General features: G+C 48.1%; 1 protein-coding gene and 1 long non-coding RNA gene across 2 annotated transcripts in view; one reads left to right on the top strand and one right to left on the bottom strand.

Annotated features, from left to right (window-relative positions):
• Positions 1 to 20182, top strand: part of LOC138532935 (heme-binding protein 2-like) — a 59242-nt gene extending 39060 nt beyond the window's left edge. The window contains exons 3-5 of the mRNA XM_069641108.1: positions 7125 to 7257; positions 9414 to 9579; positions 17838 to 20182. Coding sequence (XP_069497209.1) covers positions 7125 to 7257; positions 9414 to 9579; positions 17838 to 18015 — 477 coding nt within the window. The 3' untranslated portion in view covers positions 18016 to 20182. The remainder of the gene's footprint in view (positions 1 to 7124; positions 7258 to 9413; positions 9580 to 17837) is intronic.
• Positions 1 to 26880, bottom strand: part of LOC138532962 (uncharacterized) — a 157105-nt gene that overhangs the window by 5644 nt on the left and 124581 nt on the right. The window lies entirely within an intron of this gene.

The following is a 26880-nucleotide window of genomic DNA, read 5'->3' as shown; positions in this document are numbered from 1 at the left end:
TTAAAAGCGAACGTCTGACCCTCAAATGTGACTGCTGGTTCCCGTGTGGCTGGGGCCCTTGAATGAACGGCAGCTGTGACCAATAGTTTCAATGCTGCACACTTACATACCTGGCACGACCCTAACCCAGCGGCACGGCAACCAGCCGATGCTAACGCATGCATTCCCTACCCCACTGCCCCATGCCGCACTCAACCGTCAAAGGGCACCCGAAATACCTTGAATCAAACAGCGCTCATGCGGTACAGCGACCGAGAAAACGTTAGAAAATTGCAGCTGGCCACAAAGAAAATCAAAGCCTAATAAGTCGCGTATATTGGCCCCTCCCGAAAAGATGCCCTTCGTACTGTGTTCGTACGGTGGGCCCCAATTGAGTGGCACCATAATTAATCTTTGGAGTCCTTAAAACTGCGCGCACAATGCAGAAACTGAGCTCTTTGTATTCCGTTAAATAAGAAATCCCCCAAAGCGCAGGGCGACTGCATAAAGGACATCCTTCAACACGGTTATAAAATACACACCTTGTGTAATGGCGACCGCACAAGGGAAGGCCTGGCGCAACCCGCCTGCGGCGCTCCGATGCCCTGCGGCTCCCCCTCACAGAGTCGCAGCACCTCTGTCCCACTGAATGCCCCGCGAATGGCGCGAAACTGCAATTCCAAACATATCCCCTTGATTTCTACCTCACCTGCGACCCCTAGCCGGTGCGCCCAAACGGCTGGGCCCGCAAGCATGGGCACAACGGAACTAACCCCTTGTGGCACAGAGACGTACCAATTGAGCCGGCGCTGCGACAGAACTGGGGAACACAAGCCCATCCGTATCCAAGCCTCACTTGCACCAGGTACAGTTAGGCAAGTTCTGGACTATCCTTTATCCCTGGGCAGCATTCACGCAAACATCCAGGCTAACGCAATTTTTTTTAACATCCTTCTTTTCGTACTCGGCCCCGTACATACATCAATGAAAATAAAGGGCCGTTTATCTGAGCGGACACAGCGCCCTGCTGCCGGCCCTCGAGGCCAAGGATCATATTTACGAAAGAAAACTTCCACAACAACGACTGCACGCTCTCCTGCATCTTCAGGCTGGGGGCTGCCAAAAGAGAATGGCCCTCATTACGACCCTGGCGGAAATCGCGGTGCAAAATGCACCATGGAGCACGGCGGAAAGCTGCCGATAGCGCCATGGGGGTTGGCGGATTTTCCGCCCCATTCCGACCTTGGCGGGGCGGTAAATCCCCATCCCCCATTTTACCCTTCCCCATTCCCATTTTTGCCCCATAGGGTATAATGGGAGTGGGGAAGGCGTTAATTACGCCACCTCAAAATACGGTGGCGTAATTAACGACAAGGTCCCGTAGCGCCATGGATTTCTCCGCCCGGAAAAACCAGGCGGAAAACGCTCCATGGCGCTACGGAAACTCGTAGTAGGGCGGACGGGTCCGCCGCGAATAACGCTGGCGTAAACCCACTCCGCCAGGGTCGTAATGAGGCCCAATGTGTTAAGCAGTCTCCCTGCCTTCTTACTAATCCCCGGAGCCCCGCTAGATGGGGCTGGGCCCGGGGATGCACCTTCCCCTCCGTGGGAGGAGGCGAGCTGTAGGTACCTCCCGGGGGGGGGGTGGCTAGAAGGGCGTCCGCTATGCAGGCTGTCCCTCTAGCACCCCCTCCAGGATGCTGGACTACCCTTGAGCCAGCCATTAGCCCCCTGCCACACCAGCTCGAGGGAGTCATTCGAGGTCTCCCCCGAGCTGGTGTGGTGGGAGAAGGTGCGGCAGGCACCCTATTGAAATGAAATTTGCCACGCTCTCCGGAGTGGGGTACATTTAATAGGGCGCTGATGCTTTTGTATCGCCGCCTATTTAAAAATGTGCCCCCCTGCATGACCAGGGGCGTGCTGGAGCCACATTTTAGTTTTGCTGCCCGGGGCGTTGCCACCACTAAGGCCGGCCCTGCCTCTCCCCTATGCAACTTCCCACTGACACCTCTTATATACCTGCTCTGCTCTACTAAGGCTGGCGACAGGTGTGATGGCAGATCTCTTAATGCATCTTGCGCTGTACCGGGCTACACTAATGTACTTAAGGAGCCCAGCTTCTCGCATTCTCTCCCCGACTTTCAGGAAACTGAGTCCTAGAACCGCGTGATGGTATGAATGGGGCCAGGGATGCCAAGCTACTGTATGATCTATTATCACCTGCCCACTCAAAATTGGCAACTGCCCTCCAAACACTGCTTTGCTGAATACTACTAGCCAGTGCCCACCCTCCATACCAGGGGAAACGGCGTGCTGGGCTCAATCGTCCTTTCTTGTCCTTCAGCCATAGGGGCATTGCGCTTGATGCATGATGTGTGCGACAAGGACAGATCCCAGCACAAGCTTGAAAAACCACTGCTTTATTATTTACACACATTTGTACTTGTCAGCTATACTTTTACCTCTGTCTGCCCTGTGGAAATTGATATGTGTATTTATATATATGTGTTTGTACTTCAAACTGATTACCCTTTCTTGCACATAAGAGGGGCACCAGGGCATATAATGGCAAAATGACTGAAACACAGGCATCTTTAAAAAATATATATAATAAAAGCCCAAAATCTTTTATTTGTGAATTGCTGCGGCGCCGTGCAGCGCACCATTTGAAAAGCACATTTTTTTCTGTTATGTGACTCCGACCATCTACCCTACCTTTGAGGCATCTGGGTGCAATTACAACCTTGCAAAGTATAAATTGGATTATTTTTCTTTCCCTTGGTGCAGCGTGGCCTTGGCCTTTCCAAGATGGCCACCTGTGCACATGGCCTGACCCTCATCTATGCCTGAGTGTGTGGGCTTCACCGATGGGCTGCCTGCCCCAATATTTAGCCAATACTTTGGACCGGGAGGCGGTCTGGCCTATCAAAGGCCTGCATCTAAGGCCTTGTTTGCTGCTTGTCCACTGCCTGGCCGTGTCTGGGGGATCTCCCTTCACCGCCATGTATATATGGAGGTGATCCTGCACCACACTCAACGGGACATTTATAATTTCTCTGTAGGTTAGTTCCCTCAACCAAATTCATCCATCGTCTACCTCCTCGCCTGTTGACATTCCCTCCCCTTACTCCATCTCATCTGGACTTCCACTCTTACCTCAAATAATCGAACTTAGCAGTGCCCAGTGGCTGCATTGCATTTTCATCTTGTTCTGCTAAAATTGAATTTAGCTGTGTGCTAACCCTCTGTCTCCCTCCCATCCCTTGTTGCCCCCCACACCCATTCTTCCCTGTGCCTCAGAACGTCTGACTGGTAAGTGTCCTCCTCACCACTGCAGCTAGCTATGTCACTATCTATCTCTCCTATCCTCTCCAACTGCTTCGCTATCTCCAATTGTTCTCCTATCACTAAATCTGGCCGGAAGAAACTTAAGAAGGACATACTTGGCTCCAACCCTGGCCTTCCTATTGCGGACACCTTTGTCACGGCTTCAGCCTAAGCAACTCTTACTGACATTGTTTTCTTTGTTAACACACATGACCTATGGACTCGCTACATGGTCAACTTCTCCTATCGCCTCTTCTCCCATTAATGGTGGCACTCGCTGGGAGGTTCTCCTTGACCTCTTCGCCATTTCCAGAGTCATCAGTAATGTCTATTTCAATGGAACCATCATGGTTCAGGGTCCTCAACCAAACCTTCTCCTCTTCGACGGTCTCCTCCCTCGCCTCTCTAACCTTACCTCTCCTTCCGGTCAGGCCCCCCTGCCTTCTGTGCCTACTTCCTCCTCTGCACAGGCTCCCTTGCCCACTATGCCTTACTCCTCCTCTGCACATGCTCCCTTGCCCACTGTGCCTTCCTCCTCCTCTGCACAGGCTCTCTTGTCCACTGTGCCTTCCCCCGCCTCAGCACAGGCTCCCTTGTCCTCTGTGCCTTCCTCTTCTTCTGCACAGGTGCCTGGGCCTTGCCGTACTGTCCTGGCCCCCTTGCTGGCCGTGGCTCCTCCGCCATCCTCCACTTTCCCTCTGGCCCTCTTGACACCCTTGGGGGGGGGCACTGTCCACTGTGCCCCTTTGCGGAAGACCTTCAAAGATGGCAAGCTTCTCCACATTGCCACGCTCAACACTCGCTCTGCTCTCAAACACTCGTCTGACATCTGCAACCTCCTTGAACTCATGGATCTTGATGCCATCACGGAGACATGGTTCAAGGATAGCTCTGTCACAAGCTTTGACATACTCCTGCCTGAAGGCTACAACATCTTCTCTGCGCCCAGGCCAAAGAAGGGGAGTGGCGCTGATCTTCCCAGAATGGATATCTGCATCCATCATCCCTGCTCAGGCAAACTCCTCCTTCGAGAGCATAGTCTGCAGGCTCTCACTCTCTCCTAAATCTTCTCTCCTTATAGCCACCATCTATCGGCCACCAGGACAGTCCACTCTCTTCCTCTCGGAATGGGCAGATCTGGCCTCCTTTCTACTTTCCTCCTCCTCTCAACTCCTCCTGTTGGGTGATCTCAACATCCATCTGGACTCTCCTGATTCCTCAGGGCCTTTCCGCAACCTATGCCACTGTCTCCCTCTCTACCCTATCCTCTGGCTCCACGCACACCGCTGGCCACACTCTGGATGCTCTCATCTCTACGGACATCCCTCTCTCTACCCTTATCACTACCTCTCTCTCTTGAACCGACCACTCTCTTTGAACACACCTGAAGCTCTCCTCTCCTCCTGCAGCAACACACCAAGCACGCCCACTTGGCTTCAAAGTCACCATACCCATGAATAAAAGTGACGGTGTCTGCCTTTGCCTCCACCTACTCTCCTCTTCCCATTCCTGCGGCTGACTCCCACCCTGACACAGCCCTTGCTAATCTCAATCTCTCCATCTCCATCACTCTTGATACCTTTGCCCCTGTCATGAGGGTCCGACTGAAGCCTTCCAAAAAGAGTAACTCGTGGTACGACTCCTATCTGGCTACCCTTAAACCCAAGTGTAGGGCATCTGAGCGGAAATGGAACTCGTCAGGCGTACCATCTGACAAACTGGCCTGCTGCCTCCTTCAAAGGCAATATCGACTCTGCATCCGCTCCAAGAAAAGAGTCTTTATTCGAGCCAGCATCTCCGCGGCATCAAATAACACAGGAAAACCTTTCAAAGTCTGCAAGGAACTGACTAATCCTGCAGCTGCCTATTCTTCTATCACACCCCCCCGAGGACCTTTGCTCGGCCCTGGCTGCACACTTCATCACAAAAACCCAAGACATCCTTTCCTCCCTATCTTCCACACCACAGCATACACCAACAACGGAGCCAACACCAACACTGGAGCCTCCCTGGGCCCCCCCCTCCACTTACCCTCTCTTCTCTCTCACCCGTCACACCCAATGAGGTCACCAGAAAAGTCTGGTCTATGAAGGCTTCATCCAAACAGGTGGACCCCTGCCCCTCTAAAACCATTAAGTACAATATTGACTCCCACGCCCCAGCCTTGACTGATCTCTGCAACCTCTCCTTTTCCACTGGAGTTTTCCCAACTGCTCTTAAGCATTCCCATGTGCACACTCTGCTCAAGAAACCCTCTGCTGACCCCTCCATTCTGGCAAACTACCGCCCTATCTCCATCACTCCTTTCCTGGGCAAACTCCTGGAGAAGCTTGCTGTCTCTCAGCTGACCCGCCACACTGAATCTATTGGTTGCTTCCATGACATCAGTCTGGCTTTAGATCATCCAGAGGCACGGAAACTGCTCTTCTGAACACCTGTGAAGACCTGCTCTCAAATCCTGACACTAACACTCCCACTTGTCTGCATTCTCCTTGACCTCTCCTTTGCCTTTGATACGGTTAACCACAACATCCTGATTGCACGCCTCCGTGACACTCTGGGAATCACAGGTCAGGCTCTGGCGTGGTTAACCTCCATACTCTCTGACCGGGAGGTGAAAAACCTTGGGGTCATCTTCGACTCCACTTTCTCCTTCGCCCCTCACATTTTAGACTTCTCTAAAAAGTCACACCTCCTCAGGGGTACTCTACCTTTTCTCACTTTCCCCCAGCGGCTCACTGTCTCCAGAGCCCTGGATCTCTCTAGGCTGGACTATTGCAACAGCCTCTTCCTCAACCTCCCTTCTTCTGCCCTGCGCCCTCTGCAACTCATCCAGAACAGAACTGCTTGGCTTATCCTTGGCCTCAGGCCCAGGGACCGCATCTCTCCGGCGCTGAAATCCCTTCACTGGGTCCCCGTGGCTGCAAGGCTTTCTGGGGCCTGGGACCTACCTATCTGCAATGTTGCTTACCTAAATACTGTCCCTCATGAGCCCTGCGCTCATCTACCTCCAACCTTCTCCGAGTGAGCCAGTTCTCTAAGCAGAGATTTGGAGGGAGATCCTCAGCAGGTGCCTCCCTCTGGAATAGCCTCGCTGCGGCCCTCTGTCTTGAGACGATCTTCTCAAGCTCCAGAAACTCCTCAAGACTCTTCCTTCTCTCTCACTCTACCCTGCTAACCTAGCTCTCTACTCTACCCCTAACTCCCTCCTCTTCCTTGCAGCTTGCCGACTGGCCGCATGGTGTTCCTCAGTCTCACAGGTCCTGGCCTCTCTCACACTTGCCTCGGGCCCTACACCACACCCACCCTCACTGTACTTGAGAGATTCACCCAAGAGAGTGGCTCTCTTTGCACTTACCCCAGTCTACACCGACGGGGTTCACTTGTGCCCCCACCTCCCTGTGTCCGTCTGTGCACTTGCATAATTCGAATCCACTGTGCCTGAAGATTGTCTCTGTTCTCCCTTGTCTTTGCCTCTAATTGCACTGGTAAAACTGCAGAATCGCTGTCAGGCCTATTTGCTGTCTCTCAACAGTTAAATATATTATACGTACTTATCCTGCCTATGGAGACTATTATCGTCTCAGAATTTCAAGGGCTCTGATCGACTGTTGTGTTTCCACCCTCCTTGAGCGCTTTGAAACAGTTCTTTATAAATAAACAATACAATAAGTGGCTATGTAAAAGCAATGCCTTGCATTTGATGGGAGTACCTGGGCATACAAAGGGAATTCCTGGCATGTGGTGAGGAGTGTCTGAGCGTGCAATGTAGAATCCGTGCCCCCACTCACTCACTACTGCACTTCACTTCTTGGCAGGAAGACTATGATCTGCGGCAGTATGAGGGAGCGATGTGGGCGAGCACCGTCGTGCGAGGGGAACCACAGAAGGAGGCCTTGAGGACGGGCTTCTTTCGTCTCTTCTACTATATCCAGGGCAAGAATGAGAAAGGTAAGAACCCAGGGGCCTGTCTACCCTCGGGCCCACTCAGGGCAGCACACCCCGGTAGGAGCAATATAGCGTGTATTTTTAGAGTAATTCTCAGCCAAAATAAAACCAATGCCTAGTGCACCAGTACCCTTGCCACTTTAAACAAGGTAGCTTAGCTGGAAACATATCCCATCTTTTGTTGGGGAGATTGCATGTCCTGGGTGTTCGGGCTGACTTGGGGAATTTTGTGATGTGATGAGATTAAGAAAATCTTATGCATGCCACATTTGCCGTGAGGCTTTCACTGTGTCTTGCATTTTTAAGGTCAAGCAAGGTACCCTTGCTGTGCTGTTTTCTTCTTTTTCTCTCAAGTGAGAGGTGGCCATGTTTTTTTTATAACTGAATTATGCATCACAGGAAGGTGTGACCCCTGTGGGTATTGCTTCCGTTCTGTTGTTCCGGTGGATCTACTGGATGTTCTTGGAGTAGTAATACTTCAAGCTTTGGGCCGTCAAGCACTCTAGCTTTGAAGCCCAGCGGGGCGAGAAAAGAGTGAAGTTCACCCAGAGCATGGCCACTAAGCCGCCAAACAAGCGTTTGTTGTGCTTTGGTGTTTTGTATGGTGCTAACGTGAAGCCATACATCTGCTTCTGAGCACTTTGAGACACCACAACATGCTCCAAACCCAAAGATCAGACTGGTCTAGACCACTGCATCAAGCAGAATAAGCATTCGCAGGGATTGTATCATGGCCATTAGCCCTATGCTGCATACAGGGGCCCTGAGAAGTCCCAATGTCCGTGAAAGTCCTTTTTCTTTATGCGGGGTATCTTGGTGGCCCTGATGACCCCTTCAAGTGAGACTGGATTAACATGTGCAAGTTTACAACTGACTTCCCCGGTATGTGCCTGCTCAAAGGGCACCCTTCATTCCCCTGCCATTTGGCAGTTTCCTTTTAGGGTTCCACTTATGATGAGGAGAAAATAGGCTAGCCTATCTCTCAATCTATATTGAAGATCTCACATAGTCTCCAGTCTTTCACTGGCTGTGCCCAAGCCCTTTTTGTACACTTCTGTTTCATTGCAGCCAACAAACCTTTACTCCAACCCCATTTGTATGCAGCCTGGAGTTCTCTTTCAGGACGTTGCTATGGCCAAAGTGAACGTTCCCAAGCGTACGTTACAGACGAGCAGCCAACGCAGCTCCTCAATTCCCTCCGACATTACCAAGTCCCAGGTGAGCCCTCACCGGGTTCCTGTCTGACAACTATGGGTGCTACCCTGCGCATGTGAGGCAAGAGACAGGGTCTGACCACCCCTTCCCTTCTAGGAACATTGATGACAGGCCAGGCCCTCGCTCAAACCATGCCACCCCCTACTCTATGCTTCCCCAAAGGGGAAATAGGGTAGTTTTGAATCACACTACCCTTCTCTCGCCAATGCCTTGCACGTTTCATATCTTGACCAAGAGTCCTTTGAGGAACCAGAACGAGGCCTATTTGGCTGTGTGCAGAGGGCTGGCTGTGAGACTTACCTGACACCTGCTCCTCTAGAATCGACACCTGCACAGCATTGAGGTGATAGTAGTTTTGACACGGTCCCCATGACCAATGACATCGCCAGGAATAAAATCTAGGAGGGGCACAGAGGAGGGCCACAGACAAAAGTAGGGGGCAATGTGTGACGTCAGAAGCACTCCTGCAAAGAATCTTTTGTCTGCAAAGAATCTTTTGTGCACACCAACTACCGCACCCCACTGCACCTCCCCTCCCATCAGACTGTAGGCATGAAACCATGAAGTCACTAATGGCCCATCATTAGCCGTTTCGTGCGCTACATTCTGATTGTAAGGGCTGCTCTTGACTGCAGGGGGAACTTAACAGTTCTTTATTGTTGTGTGGCAGCATTGATTGCGGCCCCGTGTGTGTGCTGTGCCGGAGGACACAGCACTGCAGACAGTGCAGAGAAAGTATCCCAGCTGAGTTGGGTGGGGGGCACAAGGAGGGGGTGCCAGGATTTCAGAGGAGGTGCCCGAGTCCCCCCCTACAACCTCTAGTGACACCACTGCCCATGACACGGCAATCTGGTGTGAATGCCGGGTCCCGCACAGCACAGTGTTCAATGAGGGTGGGTTGGTGATTATGAAATCCTGTTTTAAATCAGAACCTGTCTTTCCAGAGACCAAGATTGACATGACCGTTCCTGTGACCACTGTGGTGAAATCCGGCTGTCCAGACCTTCACGTTTCGTTTTTTGTTCCACCCGTTCACCAGGAGAACCCACCAAAGCCTACCGATCCAGATGTCTTCATTGAGGAAAGGAAAGGAGCAGCCATCTTTGTCAGGTAGGGTCGATGGTGGTCATGCTCCATGCTCAATAAGCAAAGGGTGCCTCTAACCAGGGTTGGGCTACCAATTAGGGTGCCAGTGGATGCCACTGCATCACCGGGGTGGTGCTTTTGTTTGGATATGTGGCATGCAGAGGAATGTGCACACTTTATTACAGTTTGTGCCTGTGAACAGCATTTCACAAGCCTGCTGCGTAGCCATTGAGTTCTCTTTCGTCTACTTGGAGTAGGAGAAATAAATGCTTTTGATAATGGATGCCTTCAAGAGGATGAGGCACAGTGCTCCTTTGTCTCCTGTGCTTTCTTCCTCCCTGGGTAGCTTGGTATGCCATGCCCCACATAGACAGGGGTATTTCCCTCCCCGCCGCTCATCTGCTGGCAATGTTGCCATCTTCTCCAATGGCTAGCCACTCTTTAATTCCAGTGTGAAGGTGGGAATGCAGTTTAGCTGTATGGCAATTCATGGGATTGCGGGCTTGTACTGAGGCATTTCATTTTGACCTTTATGGACAAGTCATTTGGAAGCTTATTGTTGGGCAGAAATGTGGGCACTTCTTGGCAATGGAGCAAGTCCCAGTGGATTTGATGGCAGTCCTTGGAAATGGTTAGTACCTAAGGTGTAAGGGTTTATTGAGAGGCCACCCTCAACACAGAGAGTTCCTTCCCTCCCCAAGCTAAGTGTCACACAATGAACAGTTGGTTTACGTTCAGCCCTATTTCAGCCTCATATCGTGCCCCTTGGATCGCTTCCCCTGACAACCAATGAGCCAAGAACAAGGTGAACAGGAAATATATTTGTATTTATTTAAATTATCGTTAATAGAAATCACACTAAACTACACACCCCACCTTCTTTGTGGCTCACAATTAACTTCTTGTTTCACACAAGTAAATCACACCAATCGGTTTGGAAAAACACAAATTACAATACTTTTCTTTCTACAGATTTCACTTAAGGAAATAATTAGACCGACGAATGAACACAAGCAATTTACATATGTAGTGCTGTGCAATTTCAATCTTTCTGCACACTTATAAGGCTAGCAGTTGTGTTTATAGATTGGTACAAATACATATGACAATTATGATTTCACCCACACCTTTGCGCAAAATAAACACATGGGCCCTCATTACGACCCTGGCGGAAATCGCGGTGCTAAATGCACCGCGGAGCACGGCGGAAAGCTGCCGATAGCGCCATGGAGGATGGCGGATTTTCCGCCCCATGCCGACCTTGGCGGGGCGGTAAATCCCCATCCCCCATTTTACCCTTCCCCATTCCCATTTTTGCCCCATAGGGTATAATGGGAGTGGGGAAGGCGTTAATTGCGCCACCGCAAAATACAGTGGCGTAATTAACATCAAGGTCCCGTAGCGCCATGGATTTCTCCGCCCGGAAAAACCAGGCGGAAAACGTTCCATGGCGCTACGGGAACTCGTAGTAGGGCGGACGGATCCGCCGCGAATAACGCTGGCGTAAACCCACTCCGCCAGGGTCGTAATGAGGCCCATGGTGATTTAGCAATGGGTTTTTCAGACCCCCACCCTACTTTGGTCTGTGTTGGGGAAGCTGGACAGTAAAAATTGGGATGATTTGAGAATTTTAGATTTCAGAACCCCTGTCCACTTAAAGGCCTGTGTTGGGGAAGCTGGATGATAAAAAATGGGATTTGCTTTTAGTTTAGGGTTGAAGACACGCCTCTTCCTGAAGAAGTCAGGGTCAACAGGACAAATAGGATTACCCAATTGAATTACAGTGTATAGTTTTCAGCGCACACCAGGAATGAGCTTTGTTTGTTTAGAATTTTAACCAGAATCGCTCTGTGGTATACTGCCAAAGGGAATTAATTAAATTATATGTTTAGTTAATTAGGCTAAGGATCTGCACAGTTTTGCCCCCCACCCTCCATTAAGCGAAGGAGTTTAAGGCAAGCAGACTCCCCCACCTGTTGGTTCCCCAGGGCTCAGTTCTACTTGCATAGAAAACCTCTGTTTAAAGTGCAGGAAATCCAGCTGCATTTCAGGTCCCTCTTGGAGGACAGGGCAGCGGTCTGGTCACTCCACTCTCAAGGATGGTCCCCAGGACTTCACCATAGAATCCAGTCAGCTTGTAGGTCTCCCCAGCAAGAGGCAGCAGCAATAGACCGCTCCATTCCAGAGGCAATCTCTGCAAAACCTCCTTTTGGTGTTTCCTTGTGGCTGTCAGATGGTCAGTTTTAGAAGCTCTGTTCACAATGGTCATTCTAGGAGCTCTTTACTTTCCTCATAGTGCATCCACTTTATATAGCAGTGATGACACCACCAAGTTTACAATCTTGTGCAGCTCCCTGCAAGAGTTCTTGCACCCAGGACTGGACAGTTACCCGTCTCTCTTTCTTCCCAACTCCAGAGTCTGGAACAGACAAATGGCAATTTCCCTTTGAAATCCCTTTTTGTTTCGATGTCCGCTTTTGGTCAAAATGTAGTTTTGTAGCAGAACTTCATAATTTTACTAGTAACTGCCATGATGTACATGTATCCCGCTTCAGCTACTCATGGGGAATTTAATAAAACGACAGCCATTTTCGCATCATGTTACACGGCCGTGTTGCAATTTTCCGCTTTTTATACAAAACGCACAACACTTACGAACACGCAATTTACTCCCCACATTTGTAAATTTGGGATGCGATTTTAATGTGCAGATACAGACCCTGATTAGCACAAAGGGGTGAAAAAGGCCATCTGAATGGGCGCATTTTATATGTGCCATTCAGATGCCATAGTGGATTGGGCTGCGCATTTTTTGGCGTAAGTGATGAGATGTGCATGCACATTACATTTCTTGGATCAAAAAAGTTGAGAAACGTGCCCTGTGTATCTTTTTTTTTTTTTTTAATGGTTGTTTCTGCAAAAACAGCAATTTTTGACGCGACATTTTGTGGGATCACAAAACCGCTATAAACTGGATCTGCGTGACGTGTATTCCATTGTCTTAAAAGTCAAATCATGATGTATTAAGGTGTAGAGTCCCCAAACATCTAGAGTAGCCAAGAGGTAGTCTGACTTCCAAGTTATATCCTTTAGAATATTGAGGACATTTGTTGTGTCCTTTAGGTAAGCTGGCAGTTTATTCACCATCGGTCGAATAATGTTGTCCATGTATTCCGAAATTGTTTCTTTTGCCCATCCGATCCCGCTTAGCTTTGGTCTGGCCTCTGGGATCTGTTTATATCGCTTATTTATTTTTGGAAGAAAGTACATTGTTGGTAAAACAGGTTCTATGACACTTAAGAATGCTCTCTCTTCATCGGTTATCAATCCCTGCCTGCACCACTTCAAAAAGAGTTCATCCAAATGCTCTGTTACTTCTTTCCTTGGATCTGTCTGGAGACAGTCCGGGGTCTCCAAATTATGCATTGCCATGGATATATAATCTTGCCTGTTCATTGTTAAAATATTCCCTCCTTTTTCCGCTTCTTTTATCACAATAGAAATATCACTAGCCAAATTGTTTAGTGCTACAAGTTCTTTATCCGATAAATTGTCACTGCTTTTGGAATTCTTTTTGTTTTGTGTTTCCATTGCTTGATGAATATCATTGATCACTGCTCTTTGAAACGTATCACTCACATTGTCTAGTGGCATCTGGGGAATTAATCTATTTTTTGGTTTTAGCTTCACCATAGCGAGATTACGTGGTCTAATATCCTAACCTCAAAGTTAGTACGAGGGACCTTAGTAAATACGTGTTTTCAATATCTGCAATTGCAAGTACGCTCTGCTCTGGCCTATGACTTTCATCTACACATTTAGATGTCTTTGTAGCAAAGAACTTTTTTAGTTTGAGTTTACAAATACACATGAATAGGTCTATTTGTAAGTCTATCCCTCTTTCGCTGGGTGATAGCTTCTATACGCCATTCTTCTGGTAAATTTAATTATAATAGGAGTGCAGTTCTCATTTGGCAAATTAACCGCCTTTGGCGTTTCCTTGATATTAACAGGGCCCCAAGTGGGATGTAAGTGTTCACTTGTGTACATTTCCTCGATCTTCACATTAATATCAACGAGTATGAGCATATGCGCCCTCAGCTCATCCCATATATTGTCGTAGAGTGTAACAAAAGAGCTTAGGACCATATATAGAGCTGATAGAGTAGGCGAGGGGAGTCATATACGCTCATCAATCTCCCTGAGTGTATGATGTATAGTGTTCTCTACACATGAGCCATCCTCCCTCACTGAATTCATCATCATATCAGTTTCTGCCATATTTTCACTTGCATTCGTTAAATCAGTCGGTGACCCTTGAAGAGATGGATCACATGTATTTTGCACAACGCTATTACCATTACGTCTAGCATTATCAGTTATTATCGAGTCAACATGTTCAATTACACCGAGATCAGTCCGCTCTTTCATATGTGAGCAATCAATGGTTGCAATTAATTTAGCACATGGAGGCTTATTTACAGTTTTCACATCAACAACTTTAAAAAAGTCTGTAATAGCTTGCCCCGCTATGGGTCGTAATGTGGGATGCAGTGAAGAGCTGTGGCCCTGAAAGAGTTTAAAGGCTGATTTGCACCGCTTCCTCGCTTAGGGTGAGCACCAGTCCACTCGGCCTCTTCCTCCGAATTATCATTAACAATCAAGGGAGCCGTGTGCACAGTGTCGGTTGTCGCCCAAATTATTCATCGGTACTCCCACAATTTCCGACTCCTTATGCAGAGGACTGTCATGAATAGGGCCGGATTCAGTACCATTCGGTTCTTCTCATGTATTGTCACTGGGTCCGACACACCAATCATCGCAACTCCTATCTGGCTGCAAAGCCCAGAGTGTAGAGCCGTATTGGTTCACAGCAACCGGTTACCTTAAAATGAATTATTTCTCTTGTCTCCTCTGTTAAATAAAATACACCATTACAGATGTATGTAGTTTATTTATATGCTGAGGACATTTCATCCAATTGATTAATTCCAGCAAGCAAGGCTGCGTAAAATATCCATTCCACCAGGAGCAATTTCCCTGCAATCACCAGGGAAAACATTGGTTCACTTTCGAAAACCCACAAGGCTCAAAGAGCAGAAGTTCCTCAGTCACTGTAGAAAACTCTAATTCACTTACAATATCCCTCACGGCTCAAAGAGCAAAAGATTTACAGTCACCGTGAAAAAACTCAGCTCACTTTCAGAATCCCTCAGGCTTCCAAGAGCAGACGCCCCCGCAGTCACTGTGTTGCAAACTATAACGTAAATGGGTCATACGAATAAAATACGTATTCCAAAGACATTTTGATGCTATGGTTTCCTGCAGTACTACAGTGTTTTTAATAGTATAGAACCGCCGTTATAGCCTTGTTACATCAGTAGAAACCTACCACTGCTCCTCACAGCTCGACCACAGACCACTTGCGCACACTTCGGTGCACGCTCCATGCAGGAAGCCGGTTTTATATGGAGTACCTCTTCTTCCTTCTCACGTAGTCTCACCGACTCCAATTAAACTCCTTATTACAATAAGTATAAAAGCACAAATTCTTCACAGTAGAAATTCGCGAGCGAGTTGCACAGGCAGACACCACATGCACCACAGACCACTTGCGCACACTTTTCTGAATTGTAGGAGCGTGGGGGCGAGTCTGATGCTGACGGAGCGGAGATTCCATAGTCTTGGAGTCTAGGCAGAGAACTCCTGTTTTCTGGTCCTTTACTTATTGCAGCAGCGGATTTCAAGTCTGCACGTGTCCTGGCTTCTGGTGGTGTGCAATCCGTGGGAGATGCTGAGTTTCTCTGCAAAGTAGCTGGGTGACTTGAGGGCGTCTGCCTTATAGATCATGGAGCAAGACTGTGAGGTGATTCGAGTATGCAGTGGGAGCCAGTGAATGTCGATGAGGGCCGGGCCGATGGGGTTGTATCTGCGTAGACCCTTGATGAGGCTTGCAGTCACATGTAGGACACTTCTCAGGGGCACAAGGGAGAATGGGGAGAGGCACGTAGTGTTACCTAGCTTTCCTGTTTAGAGAACCTGACTGTTCATGGTCTAGGTAGTGAGTAGAAGGGAGTGTAGTCCATCTTCTCCATTGCATTATTTTACTGCAGCCACACCCAGGCGTTACAGAAGGTCTCAATGCCTGACCCAAAGACCCCAACACATTATATGCTAGGGTGTTGGAAATGTTGCACATCTGCCTCCCTCACCACGCACATTGGGCAAGTCCTGCAAGAGAGCAGCCCACCCCAGATCAAACAACCCTGTTGGCAAATATTGTACTTTGTGCGTACTGCTTAACACACTTTTATCACCCACAATGACTGTCCACGCTGGCTACGAATTGGAGATCAGATAGTCCCTGCCACATATAGATATTCCACTGGGAAGCAATCTGTGATTACTGAAAATCAGAGAGGAGCAGAATAGCAGGGAAATGCCCCAATTCTGCTGGGGGCACTTCAAATATTATCTCGGGCTGTGGTCTATAATTCTTCAAACATGTGATGGCATCAGTGTACTCCAGGACTCTTGCCATCATTGCATTTTCTTTTGCTGTTGTTGCTCTGGATCCTGTTGTATGGTGTTGCACTGGACTCCATAATCTGATGACATTCCGCTAAATATTTTCTTCTGTATAGCCTCTCTTCGCCCACCATGGAAGAGAGAGAGAGAGAGTGATATATATTCCAAACTGGAGAATGGTCATGCATGCTTCTTATAAACCACCATTGGCAAAGTCAACAGTTTTGGCTTCGCTAAAGTGTACTACTTTGGTCATGCAGGCTGAGTCGCTGGTCCTTAAGAGAGGTTGGAATATCATGTTAGCCAAATGGACTGTGCAGGTGGTTTTTTAGAAAAACGTTAAAAAAAAAACACAGGATATTGCACAGGTATTATACCTTATATTGGGCTGTTAACTTCCTGCAAGATACTGGGCCTCATTAAAACCCCAGTGGTAGCTGTGCTGGTAAAAATGGCAGGCTGCCGCCAGAGTTGTGTATTTCTTCCAGCGCCTGGTTTAAGGGAATCACCGGGGCATTACAGCCTAGGCAGTCTATGAAGCTAGGTGTCGGAAAAAGTAACTCCCCATTCGAGTCCGACAAGACTCAATGGGAACGGGGAGGACGGAAGCACCAGCACCATGTGCAAGAGTGCCGGTGCTTCCGTCAAAGTCTGTGGGCGGCTGCTGTCCACAGAGCTTGGAGTGTGCCGGTCCGTTAACAACAGTGTTTTTTTTTTAACCTTTTTTTAAAAAAACAACTGCTTTTTCAAGTCCAAGAAAGAGGGGTCTGGTAGCAGCCTGTATAGCTACATTATCACTGTAAGATTCCAATACCCCTGCCCCACCATCCCGCTCTCTGGAAGGCCAAGCAGGTGGATGCGACTAGCGGAATGGAGGGACGATGTATCAGGACTACCGTGTGTTTCCCATTTTCTGCCACTAGACAGGTATTGCTGCCTTTCTCAGTGGGACCAGAGAAGCGAACCATGACGAGGAATTGCAGGGAATGCTAGGCTGCAGCTTCCATGTAAGCACCCCCCCTGCCCCCGCCCCCACTGACTTACTGGACAGGTGGGCAATGAAAGAGGGTCGTGGGGATGGAGAGCGAGTCGTACCAAGTCCCTGCGGTCCATCTGCCCTGCATGCTAACCATGTCCCGCTGAGTAGGGCAACGGGGGGAGGGCGGTTGGCAGTGCAGGCAAAGCGATGGAAGACTCACTATCTCTGAAAATGATGTGTGCCATGGGGTGCGTGGGGAGTGACTTGTGCTGTAGGAGAGTGCCCTGTTAGAGCAAACCCAATTGGAGAGCAGGAACAGGAAGTGTCATGTACCATATGAGAGCAAAAAGGTATGCAGTCTGTATAACGATTTTTTTATATAGACCTGAACATATATCGAATCTCATATAACGAAACATTTCATGAAGAATGCATTTAGAGGTGGGGTAAAAGGTTAAATCTTGTGGGGAAACGTTTGGGGTGGGTTTTTAGGGGTGGGAAACACCGGTAGGGGGGCACGAAACCCCCCAAAATATTTTTTTTTATTATAAAAGTTTTGTTATAAGTGCATTCTCCATAAAAGGTGTCGTTATAAAGACCTGTAACCAGCAAAAACAGTAAGTGATGATTGTGGTAGGAGTGCAGGCAAAGAAGTGATCAAAATGCAATGAAAGAGCAAGCAGTCAGAGGAACGGATGTATATTGTAAGAGCATGGACTTTTTTTTTATCGGCCTCAAGGGAACGGCACTTACTCCACTCTTGTCCCCTCATCAGGTCTTTCAGTGGCTTTACATCGGTGGAAAAGAACACTGAAGAAGCCCAGCGACTCGCTCAGAGCCTGGTGAGGGATGGACAATGCTTCCACGAGGACTTCTACTACACAGCGGGCTACGACAGCCCGTTCAAGCTCTTCAACCGCCACAATGAGGTGTGGTACTTCAAGAAGGAGTAGACCCAAGCTGTACGGGAGACAGTTGCCCGGAAGTTTAATTTGGTGTCATTTGCTCAAACGGGAACCAGGCTGCAATCGCGAAATGTGTCCCTGGCCAGATAGGGACACCATCTCTCATTTGCAAGATTTTGTACTATTTCAGGATGTCCGATGAGAAGGATGCATGGAGAATGTGCCCCGTGTCGCCCTATGAATCAAAGGGCTTTTCAGTAGTCACAAAATAAGAAAATAAAAGAAATTGCACTGTATACAAACCTCCATTTACATGAAACCTGCTCTTGTTGCATATAGGTCAACAGTTTTGGAATTAGGGCTGGGGGGCTTTCTACAGGGGTATTTACCTTGAATACCCTACCTAGAATACAATCGTTGAAGTAAGGATATTTTGTGATGTTGCGCTGCCGTCCATACGATCCTGAAAAGTGAGTTCCCAAATGGACTAAGGGCCCGATTCATGGAATTCATTGCATGGTGCAAAGTGACTTTTCACTGCTGACACAAACCCTGATTCATGGAACTGTGCAAAGTGTATTTTTGAAGTGCAAAGTCATTTTTGCAGTACAAAGTGACTTTGCACTGCAGAAATACACTTTGCACCGTTCCATGAATCAGGGTTTGTGTCGGCAGGGCAAAGTCACTTTCCAGCAGTGCAAAAAAATTCCATGAATCGGGCCCCGAAATATGATTTCTTTCAATCGCATGTTAGTTGTTACATTCACAGCCCCATGGGATTACACACAGCCATTGAACCACAACAATGAGAGTTCACACAACCAGATTTCACAAGGCTCCATCGTTCTAAGACCCACAGTCCAATTCCACCTACTTCCCGGAGGCATTAAGGTCTTTCTCTTCTGTGAGTAACGTATTACTCAGGAATGCGTTGGCATTAATCCTGCAGTACCACAGCAGAGGCCCGTTCTTTTTTACCTGTGAAGTGTGACTAAGAATGGTGCGTATGTTTGATGTGGCCTATGAAATCCAAAACTGCTTGGTGTGAATGATCATCCCAAAAATGTGCCAATCGGTAGAGATTTGAAATCCCAATCCCTGTATGGACTCCTTGGCTTTGGTAGAAGGATAAGATAAGAAAAATCAGCAGGTTCTGTTCTGATATGGGCCTTCCTCTGGATTTTGATCACACACGTGGTTCACGTCCTCAGAAGTATACCATTTTGGCTCACTGTTCAGATAATTAGATCGGTCTGTGTGGAAGAGGCCTCACTTTCTACATCTCCACCCATAACATAGCACACGTTTTGTAAAAGCGGCCACAGAATATTCAGTTAGTGGTGCTCGCATATAATGGGTACATATTATTCATTGGCAAAAGCCAAAGGACATGTTTAAAAAAAAAAAATTAAATCTTTTATTGCACTTGGGCTAGTCTGCAATTCTTCGGAATCCACACAAAAGAGTAGGGTTCTCACCAGGAGCTTTCCTGTGTCTCGCCAGAAGTTTTGGGCTATTGGGCTACAACTCCAGTGAGCACTCACCATTAAATAGACTTGCTGGGGCTGATGGGGGTTGTAGTCCAAAACATCTAGAGAACTAAAGGCTGCAGGCCCTGCACCGTGGGCTGACAACGTAGGTGAAGCCAATACTGACTCTGTGCTATGTGATGGGAATGGAGCATACTGTGACAGGTGCAAAGGGTGTCTTTGTAAAAACGACTTTACAGGCATTACATTACATGCGACCATTGGAGGACCATTTGGATTCTCGGGGTGTTTCCAAGTGTGTTACAGGGACCCTTATTTGTAGTTTGTAAAGGTAACAGTTTCTGGTGCCTATGCTATGCTTGCCCTTCCGTCGCCTGCATTCTCCACCATTTCCCTTGAACAGGCAATGACCCAGCGCATGCTATCACACAAGATGGATGTCCCACACGAAGAGTAGCACTTAAACTATGGAAAGTGAAAACGTGCATGAGGTCATTCACACCTGTATGAAGGAATTCATTATTTTGTCCAATCTAAACATTTAAACAAAGCTATTCCATCCAGCTAAAACTAGCTTGTGAATTTAGTGTGTGAAAGCCTTTAACGTGGTCTATGTGTCAGTATACTGATTTTTTTTTTAATGTCTTTGATACATTTTTAACAAGAATTTTGTACAGAAATATCAACGTATAACAATACTTTTAATAAAATGTGCCTTAACTAAAGGTGTCTGTCTTTTGGCAATGAAAAGTGATATCATACCACCTAGTGATGTTTTCAGGAGACTTTGCTTCATGACATGTTGGACGATTCAGCCAGCAGCTTGTGTGCGTGTTATGTTTTTAGAAGTACACTGTGCATACTTGATTCAGCAACATATGCTCAGTTATGTGTAGGAGGACCCTCCCCCACTTGACACAGGGGATTGGCAGTGGCTATGGCACTATACTGCTGCAAAATGGAGTGCATGGGCCAGGTCTGGCTACAGGGATTTTGATCTGGGTGGGCCATATTTGCAGCCGGTGGGGGAGGGTGGGCAATTTTCATTGGCTGTGGGTGTAGGGGTACTCTAAACACAGTGCTGGCATTGGACCAGATTTCCCCAGATCCAGCATCCGGTAAAAAGTGCCTTCCTAGATCTGGAAAAATCCATTTGCACCCTTCAATTGGTTTAGTCTGTTGGACTAGTTTAAAAGGTGCAGAATCCTGGATTAAAACCCAGATGTTTAGGACCAGGGTGAGATACTACCAGCAAGAATACTGGAACATCTAATCAGGTTCCTTGTGAAATTCCTTATTATGGTTGCACTCTGCAGGAAGTATTTAAATACAGCTATGAAGGTTCAAAAGGTGTGCAACTCTTCAAGTCCGTACTTATCAGTTTGAGTCAAATGTTCTGACAATGTAGAATAGTCCTCCACATAAAGATACCTTTTATTAGATCAGAACTCCATTGGTAAGTACGCATGAGAAGAAGAGCTAAAAATGATCCATACCCGCCATCCAAGCCTTAATGTTTTCAGCTAGTGCCTTGTTGGATCAACTCTCCAGTACAGCTGGAGTCCATAGGCCTAGCAAGCAAGGCACCAACTTCTGTGGATATACAATGTCACTCACGAAGATAAAATGGCACCAATTTGCATTGGCAAAACCAACAGTTTGGGCTTTTCAGTAGGCAGGACATAGGCGTTTGCCAGATGCTGTCATAAAGGTATAACCTAGACATAAAATGGAAACAGCTTAGACATGGTGTGAGTACCTGGGCATATGATGTCATTGCCTGGCAAATTCCTGTCTAATACCTATACATAAGACAAAATGGTTGGCTGTGTGATAGCTTCTTTAAGATGGGACTTCAGTACAAGGAATATATGTAAGGATATGTGTATGCAGTGGCATACCGAGTGGGGAGGCAGGGGGGGCAAGCTGCCCCACCACCCCCAGGCTCTTTTGAGAGCCTGATCAGAACTTTTGTCACTGAGACACCTCTCCCGTTCGGCACCTCAATAAGGGTGCCCAACCTGAGCAATTCCGGCTCAGCACGCTCATTCTCCTGTCAGCAGGACACCTTACCCTTTACGAACGGAAGAGGTGTCCCGTTGCCAGGACAATGTCCCACGGTGCTCCGTGAGCTAATGTGAGCCATTAGGCACTGATGGGAGGGAGCGGGCTATTAGCAGGGACTTTTGCCGCTTTAGAAATGTACATGTGAGGGTGTGATCCGCAGTGAGAAGGTGCATAATGCTGCAGGCTTTATGAAATCGTGACTATGGCTTTACCCAAGGGGGATTTGTTAGGCTAACATTAATCTGTATGATGCTATTGTGACCTTGCATGCTGAATGGGATGGGGAGAATAAAACTAAAGCCATCATGATGTATATAATGTCAACGTAATTATGAAAGAGTTGTTTCTTAGGTAATGTGCTTTGCTTCCAAGGCACTGCTTTAAATAAAATAAAGTATTATTTAAGCACATGAAATGCAAAGGGAAACCTTAATAAATATCTATATCAAATAAACCTGTGAAGATGTGCTCAGTTGCTTAAATAGTCCACATCCCAGTTTCACCATTTAACCAGTGTGTGATCCTGGGCAGATCATTTAATCACACTGGGCCTCATTACGAGTCCGCCGACCCGGACTTAACGCCACTGGTATAACCATACCGGCACCGTTTCTGTGACTGTCAAATCACGAACCACGATTCTGGAAAAACCACCACCACAAACCACCGACGCAGAGTTATGGGACCTGCAAAATGCATCGGCGTGGAAACCCCCCAGTTACCGGCAACACCAAACACCATGGGCATTACGAGTACCACGGACATGGAAACCCTGCCATAAAAATGGCGGAAAAACCGTGGCCACGGAGGCGGTATTGTTAGTTAAATAGTGCCTAGTGAGCTGAATCAGGCCACAGGTGCAGCAAATGAGCCCAGCTGGACCCAGCAGGCCACTGGGAGCCTACAAAAGGGCCACACCCAGGCCAACTCCAAACATAACTATGCAGGCAGCAGCTGCAGCAGCACTGGAACTGGGGCTATTGAACCTATAGGCCGCAGTGCACATGGTGGCAGTAATGGTGCAGAGGCGGATGAGGCGGAGGAGGAGGAGGGGGCGACGCAGGCAGCAGTTAGCAAACCCTGCTCCCATGCCAAACCCAATTGTGCAGCTGGCATGACCCTGCAGGCAGCCTGCAATACCCCGCATCAGGGCCTCACCCTGGAACCTGACCCCAGGACAGATCCACACATTATACGGGCTGGACCGTCCAACAATCATGTACATCACCGCCATGATTGAGGACGACGACACCAGCCACATTGCCATTTCAACTGCAATCCCCCTCACCTCCTGAAGGTGGTGTCAGTACTGCATTTACTAGGCACCGGAACTTATCAGCACACAGTTGATGAGCTGCACGGGCTCTCAAAACCCTGTTTCTCTAAAATATTGGGACAGGTACTGGATGCCCTGCTGCGCCATGTGTCAGAACACATCGCCCTACCCCGTACCTTTGCACAGATCACTGCCACCAAGTTGGCCTTCCATGCCATTGCGTCCATGCCAAATTGCATAGGTGCAGTAGACTGCACCCACATAGAGCTGACAGTACCATGTGCAATGGAGATGGTGTACTGCAATAGGAAACTGTATCACTCACTGAATGTACAGATGGTATGTGACGCCGGACAAGTGATTACACATTGCTGCGCACGTTTCCCAGGGTCAACACATGACTCGATGGTCCTGCAGAATTTGACATTGCCACGCTACATGGAACGCTGCGCTGGACAAAGCACATGGCTATTGGGTGAGTACAACTGCCAATGCACAGGCACTGTCGAGGGCAATGACCTGTGTGAGTGGGCTGCTACAACTGCACATGCATCACCCCCTGGCCCATGCAATGGATGGTCAGCATAACCCACACATCACAAAGCTACACATGACAGGTTGGCACAGTGTGCCCATACACACCCTGCCAAATGAAACATACAACCAATACTACCACAAGGCCATACAACTTGAGCCACTCAATACAGCCACCCACACAATGCACCACTGCCCCCCCAATGCACATGACTGCACATGAGACATCCTGCAACAACCACATCATCACAGTCTATTGATTGACTCCTCCATGTGTGTACGTCATTGCACAATGCCATACTTACCAACCACTATTGTTCGCAAGGGCAACTACATATGCACAGCAAGTCGTTGACCAATGTCCAAATGCCACTGTCTACAACAATTAACCATGAATGGTAATCACCCACCCGTCCGACCACTGCTTGACCCATATGGATGGATGAATGAATGATGACACAAGATTACACTGCATCTGAACAAGAGATGATGTTAGGCAGAATCCTGTGCAGTGCCCTTAGGGACCACTACACACAATTAAGACTACAGGTGGCAATACAAGTTTTACCTTTGGTACAAGCCTGTACTACTATGTTAAAGTGGTAGCAGTAGCAGAGCAGCCAGGCTTATCTCAAGAGTATATGAGCAGTCGCAGAGATTACACAAAGGGACCACAATTACCGTGACTCAAGCAAACACTGACTCAAGGTTTCAGGTAAAAAATATAAGTACATTTATTTTTAAACCGTTTGTTATAAACACAATACTTCTATTAATTCAAAACCACATGTAAAATATACTACAACCAACCAATTCTCTTTGTACGGTATAACGTCAAGGTAAGTAGCCTATGTTTTAACAGACCGGTGTTGTGAAACAAGACTTTACCGGGAATACATATGGATCACTTTTTGACAGTAATGACAGTTCGGTCTTACTAAAGAAACGCGTATCCGCGGCAAGAAATGTTGCCAGGGCAAAACACACTTAGCACCTGAGATACCCAGAGAGAGTTGGGGGCAAAAATCATAGGCAATACTTTTGGACAGAAAGAGTCAATAGGACGGAGCCAGTGTCAAGTGGAACCGGGTTCCTGTTGTCGAGGATCACACAGTCGGACAGTTCACGATTCAACATAGCCAGGAGTACTTAGATATTGTCAATGGAGGAAGCAAAAGTTATAAGTAGGAGGGAAGATCAGGGCAAGCCTTGTAGGAGGAGAAAAAGGGATCACCCGATTTCCTCAAGCAGAACACAGTACCTTATTCAATGAAGAAGCTGGTGCCGCGGTAGTTGTTCCTGGTAGTTTCCTGCAAACCCACAGTCCCTGAAGCTTTGGGAAGGACGACATCTAGAGGGGTCTGCACCACACAGGGCTGAAGCCGACAGCAGCGACGGTGAATAAAAGGTGCGCTCCTTTAAAAACAGAAGAGGCTTCTTCAGACGGCTATCCGGACCACTACAGCAGTGTGCAGCGATTTCGACCACGAAGAGGATCCTCTGGCTGTAGAAGATGAGCTGGTTATCCCCACCAGGCTCAAGGGAAGAGGACTCGGGACTGGATCTTCTCTGGTCGTCGGAGGGTAGATGGCTTAGGACTGCAGCAGGGCTTCACCGGGACAGGATAGTTGCAGCAGCCAACTTCTTCTCTGCTTCTCTTCAGTTCCTTGTAGTTCCAGTGGCGACTCAGACTTCTAGTCCAAGAGTCCTGCCTTTTTAATGAGAAAATCCCCCATTCAAACAGCCTGGCTGTCAATCACGCAGCAGCGGGGTTGTCCAGCCTGGCCAACCATCTCAGCCAATCATGGCAAAGTGCGACTTGGGTTTCCTAGGATACCCTGTGCAGGGAGTGACTACACCCCTCCCTCACATTCAGCCCACCTAGACACCCAGGCACCTAGAGGAGGGCTTCTTGGCAGAAGCCCGCCAAAAGACAGTGAACAAAGGAGGCAAAACTGGTTTGCCGCGCAAAGTAAAACACAAGAAGGACTTTAACAAAAAGAAATGGCGAATAAACCCGACCGGGGCCTAAAGAAAAAGTATTTGGTCAAGCGAGTTTAAGTTCGAGGCTAATATAATAGCCTGAAACCGTACCACGTTAATATAGTATAATCGCGGTAGAAAAGTTAGGGTAGATACCTCTGCCACCAGCCAAGTCTAAAATGTTAAAAGAGCGAAACAATGCTCTAGGAGGCACAGATAAAAAGGGCTCAGGAATAACCCTTGCCAGTACTCCATGTATGATGGGGTGTACTGGATCTGTGGTTAAATGACTAAGTAAAGTTAATGGCAACTTTACCCTTTTCTGGGGGACAGTAGTCCGCCCCAGAAATGGAGCTGGTAGGAAGTCTAAAAGACAACCCTGTTTCACGGCACTGAAGGTGCTGTGTAACACACAAAGGAAGGGGGCTACTGAAGTGGTGTACTCCAAAGCCCACAATCACAAAATCAGATGAAAATACACATGGCAAACATGGGTAAGATTGAGGGAAAAGCTCACTCTTACCAAGGGGAAAAAGTTAACTCCAGAAATCCAGCAAAGCTGCTGAGGGACTCGTAGGTAAGGGAAATTAGCCATTGAATGAGAATTCTCCCTAACAGATGATACCACAAACACTGACGTGTCCAACACATTTCCATCCCATGTAGGTGATGATGGATATGCACTCACACCAGGGCTGATGACGCCTGTACGGAGGCCAAGGAACAGGCATGAGGAGGCGTACAACAGGGCACACGTCCGCACACGTGGCATGATTGAGAGGACATTTGGCCTACTGAAGGCCAGGTTCCGCTGCTTGAGCAGATCTGGAGGATCACTGCTCTACAACCCAGTGAAGACTGGCAAAATTGTGCTTGTGTGTGCCATGCTGCACAATCTGTCCATGCGCAGGAACATTCCTCTGGCCCCAGACACAGAAGATGATGGAGGTGAAGATGGGAATGGGGTGGCTCCACACCCTCCGGGGGGTGCACAAGATGGCCAACGAGCACGGGATACACTCATTCGCATTTACTTTTGAGAGACTGCACATTGACAGCATTGCATAGATATGACAATGCCGGTGAATAAATGGATTGTCTGCAAATGAAATGACGGATGTCCACTCATTATGGTTTTTCTCAAAGGTGTTGTATTATTAACATACAAGGAAAGAAGGTGCATTGGGTAGGGAAGCTGTACACCCGTGTCCACCCACGACCCAAACGTACCCACCTCCAACCAGGCCCCAAACAACTAACCCCCTAATGGACCTCCCCCACCACCCAAACGTACCCACCCCCAACCAGGCCCCAAACAACTAACTCCCCAATGGACCTCCCTCACCACCCAAACGTACCCATCGTGTCCCCGAATGTCATGTCTATTGCCACCCCCACATGGCACTATTTGCGGGGGCGCTTATGCAGAGGAGTGTCCTTGCTGGTGGGTCCAGTCAGCCGACTAGAGCGCCTGCGTGGGCGGCCAGTGGCAGAGCTCGATGGGGTGGTGCTGGCTGAGGTGACTGTTGGTGTGACTATGAGCACACGTCCTTGAAACACCTG

Source organism: Ambystoma mexicanum, chromosome 1q, assembly GCF_040938575.1.
Source record: "Ambystoma mexicanum isolate Mex_15411 chromosome 1q, UKY_AmexF1_1, whole genome shotgun sequence".
Lineage (NCBI taxonomy): Eukaryota > Metazoa > Chordata > Amphibia > Caudata > Ambystomatidae > Ambystoma > Ambystoma mexicanum.
Note: the sequence above shows the minus strand (reverse complement) of the source record. Positions and strands in the feature narration are given on the sequence as shown.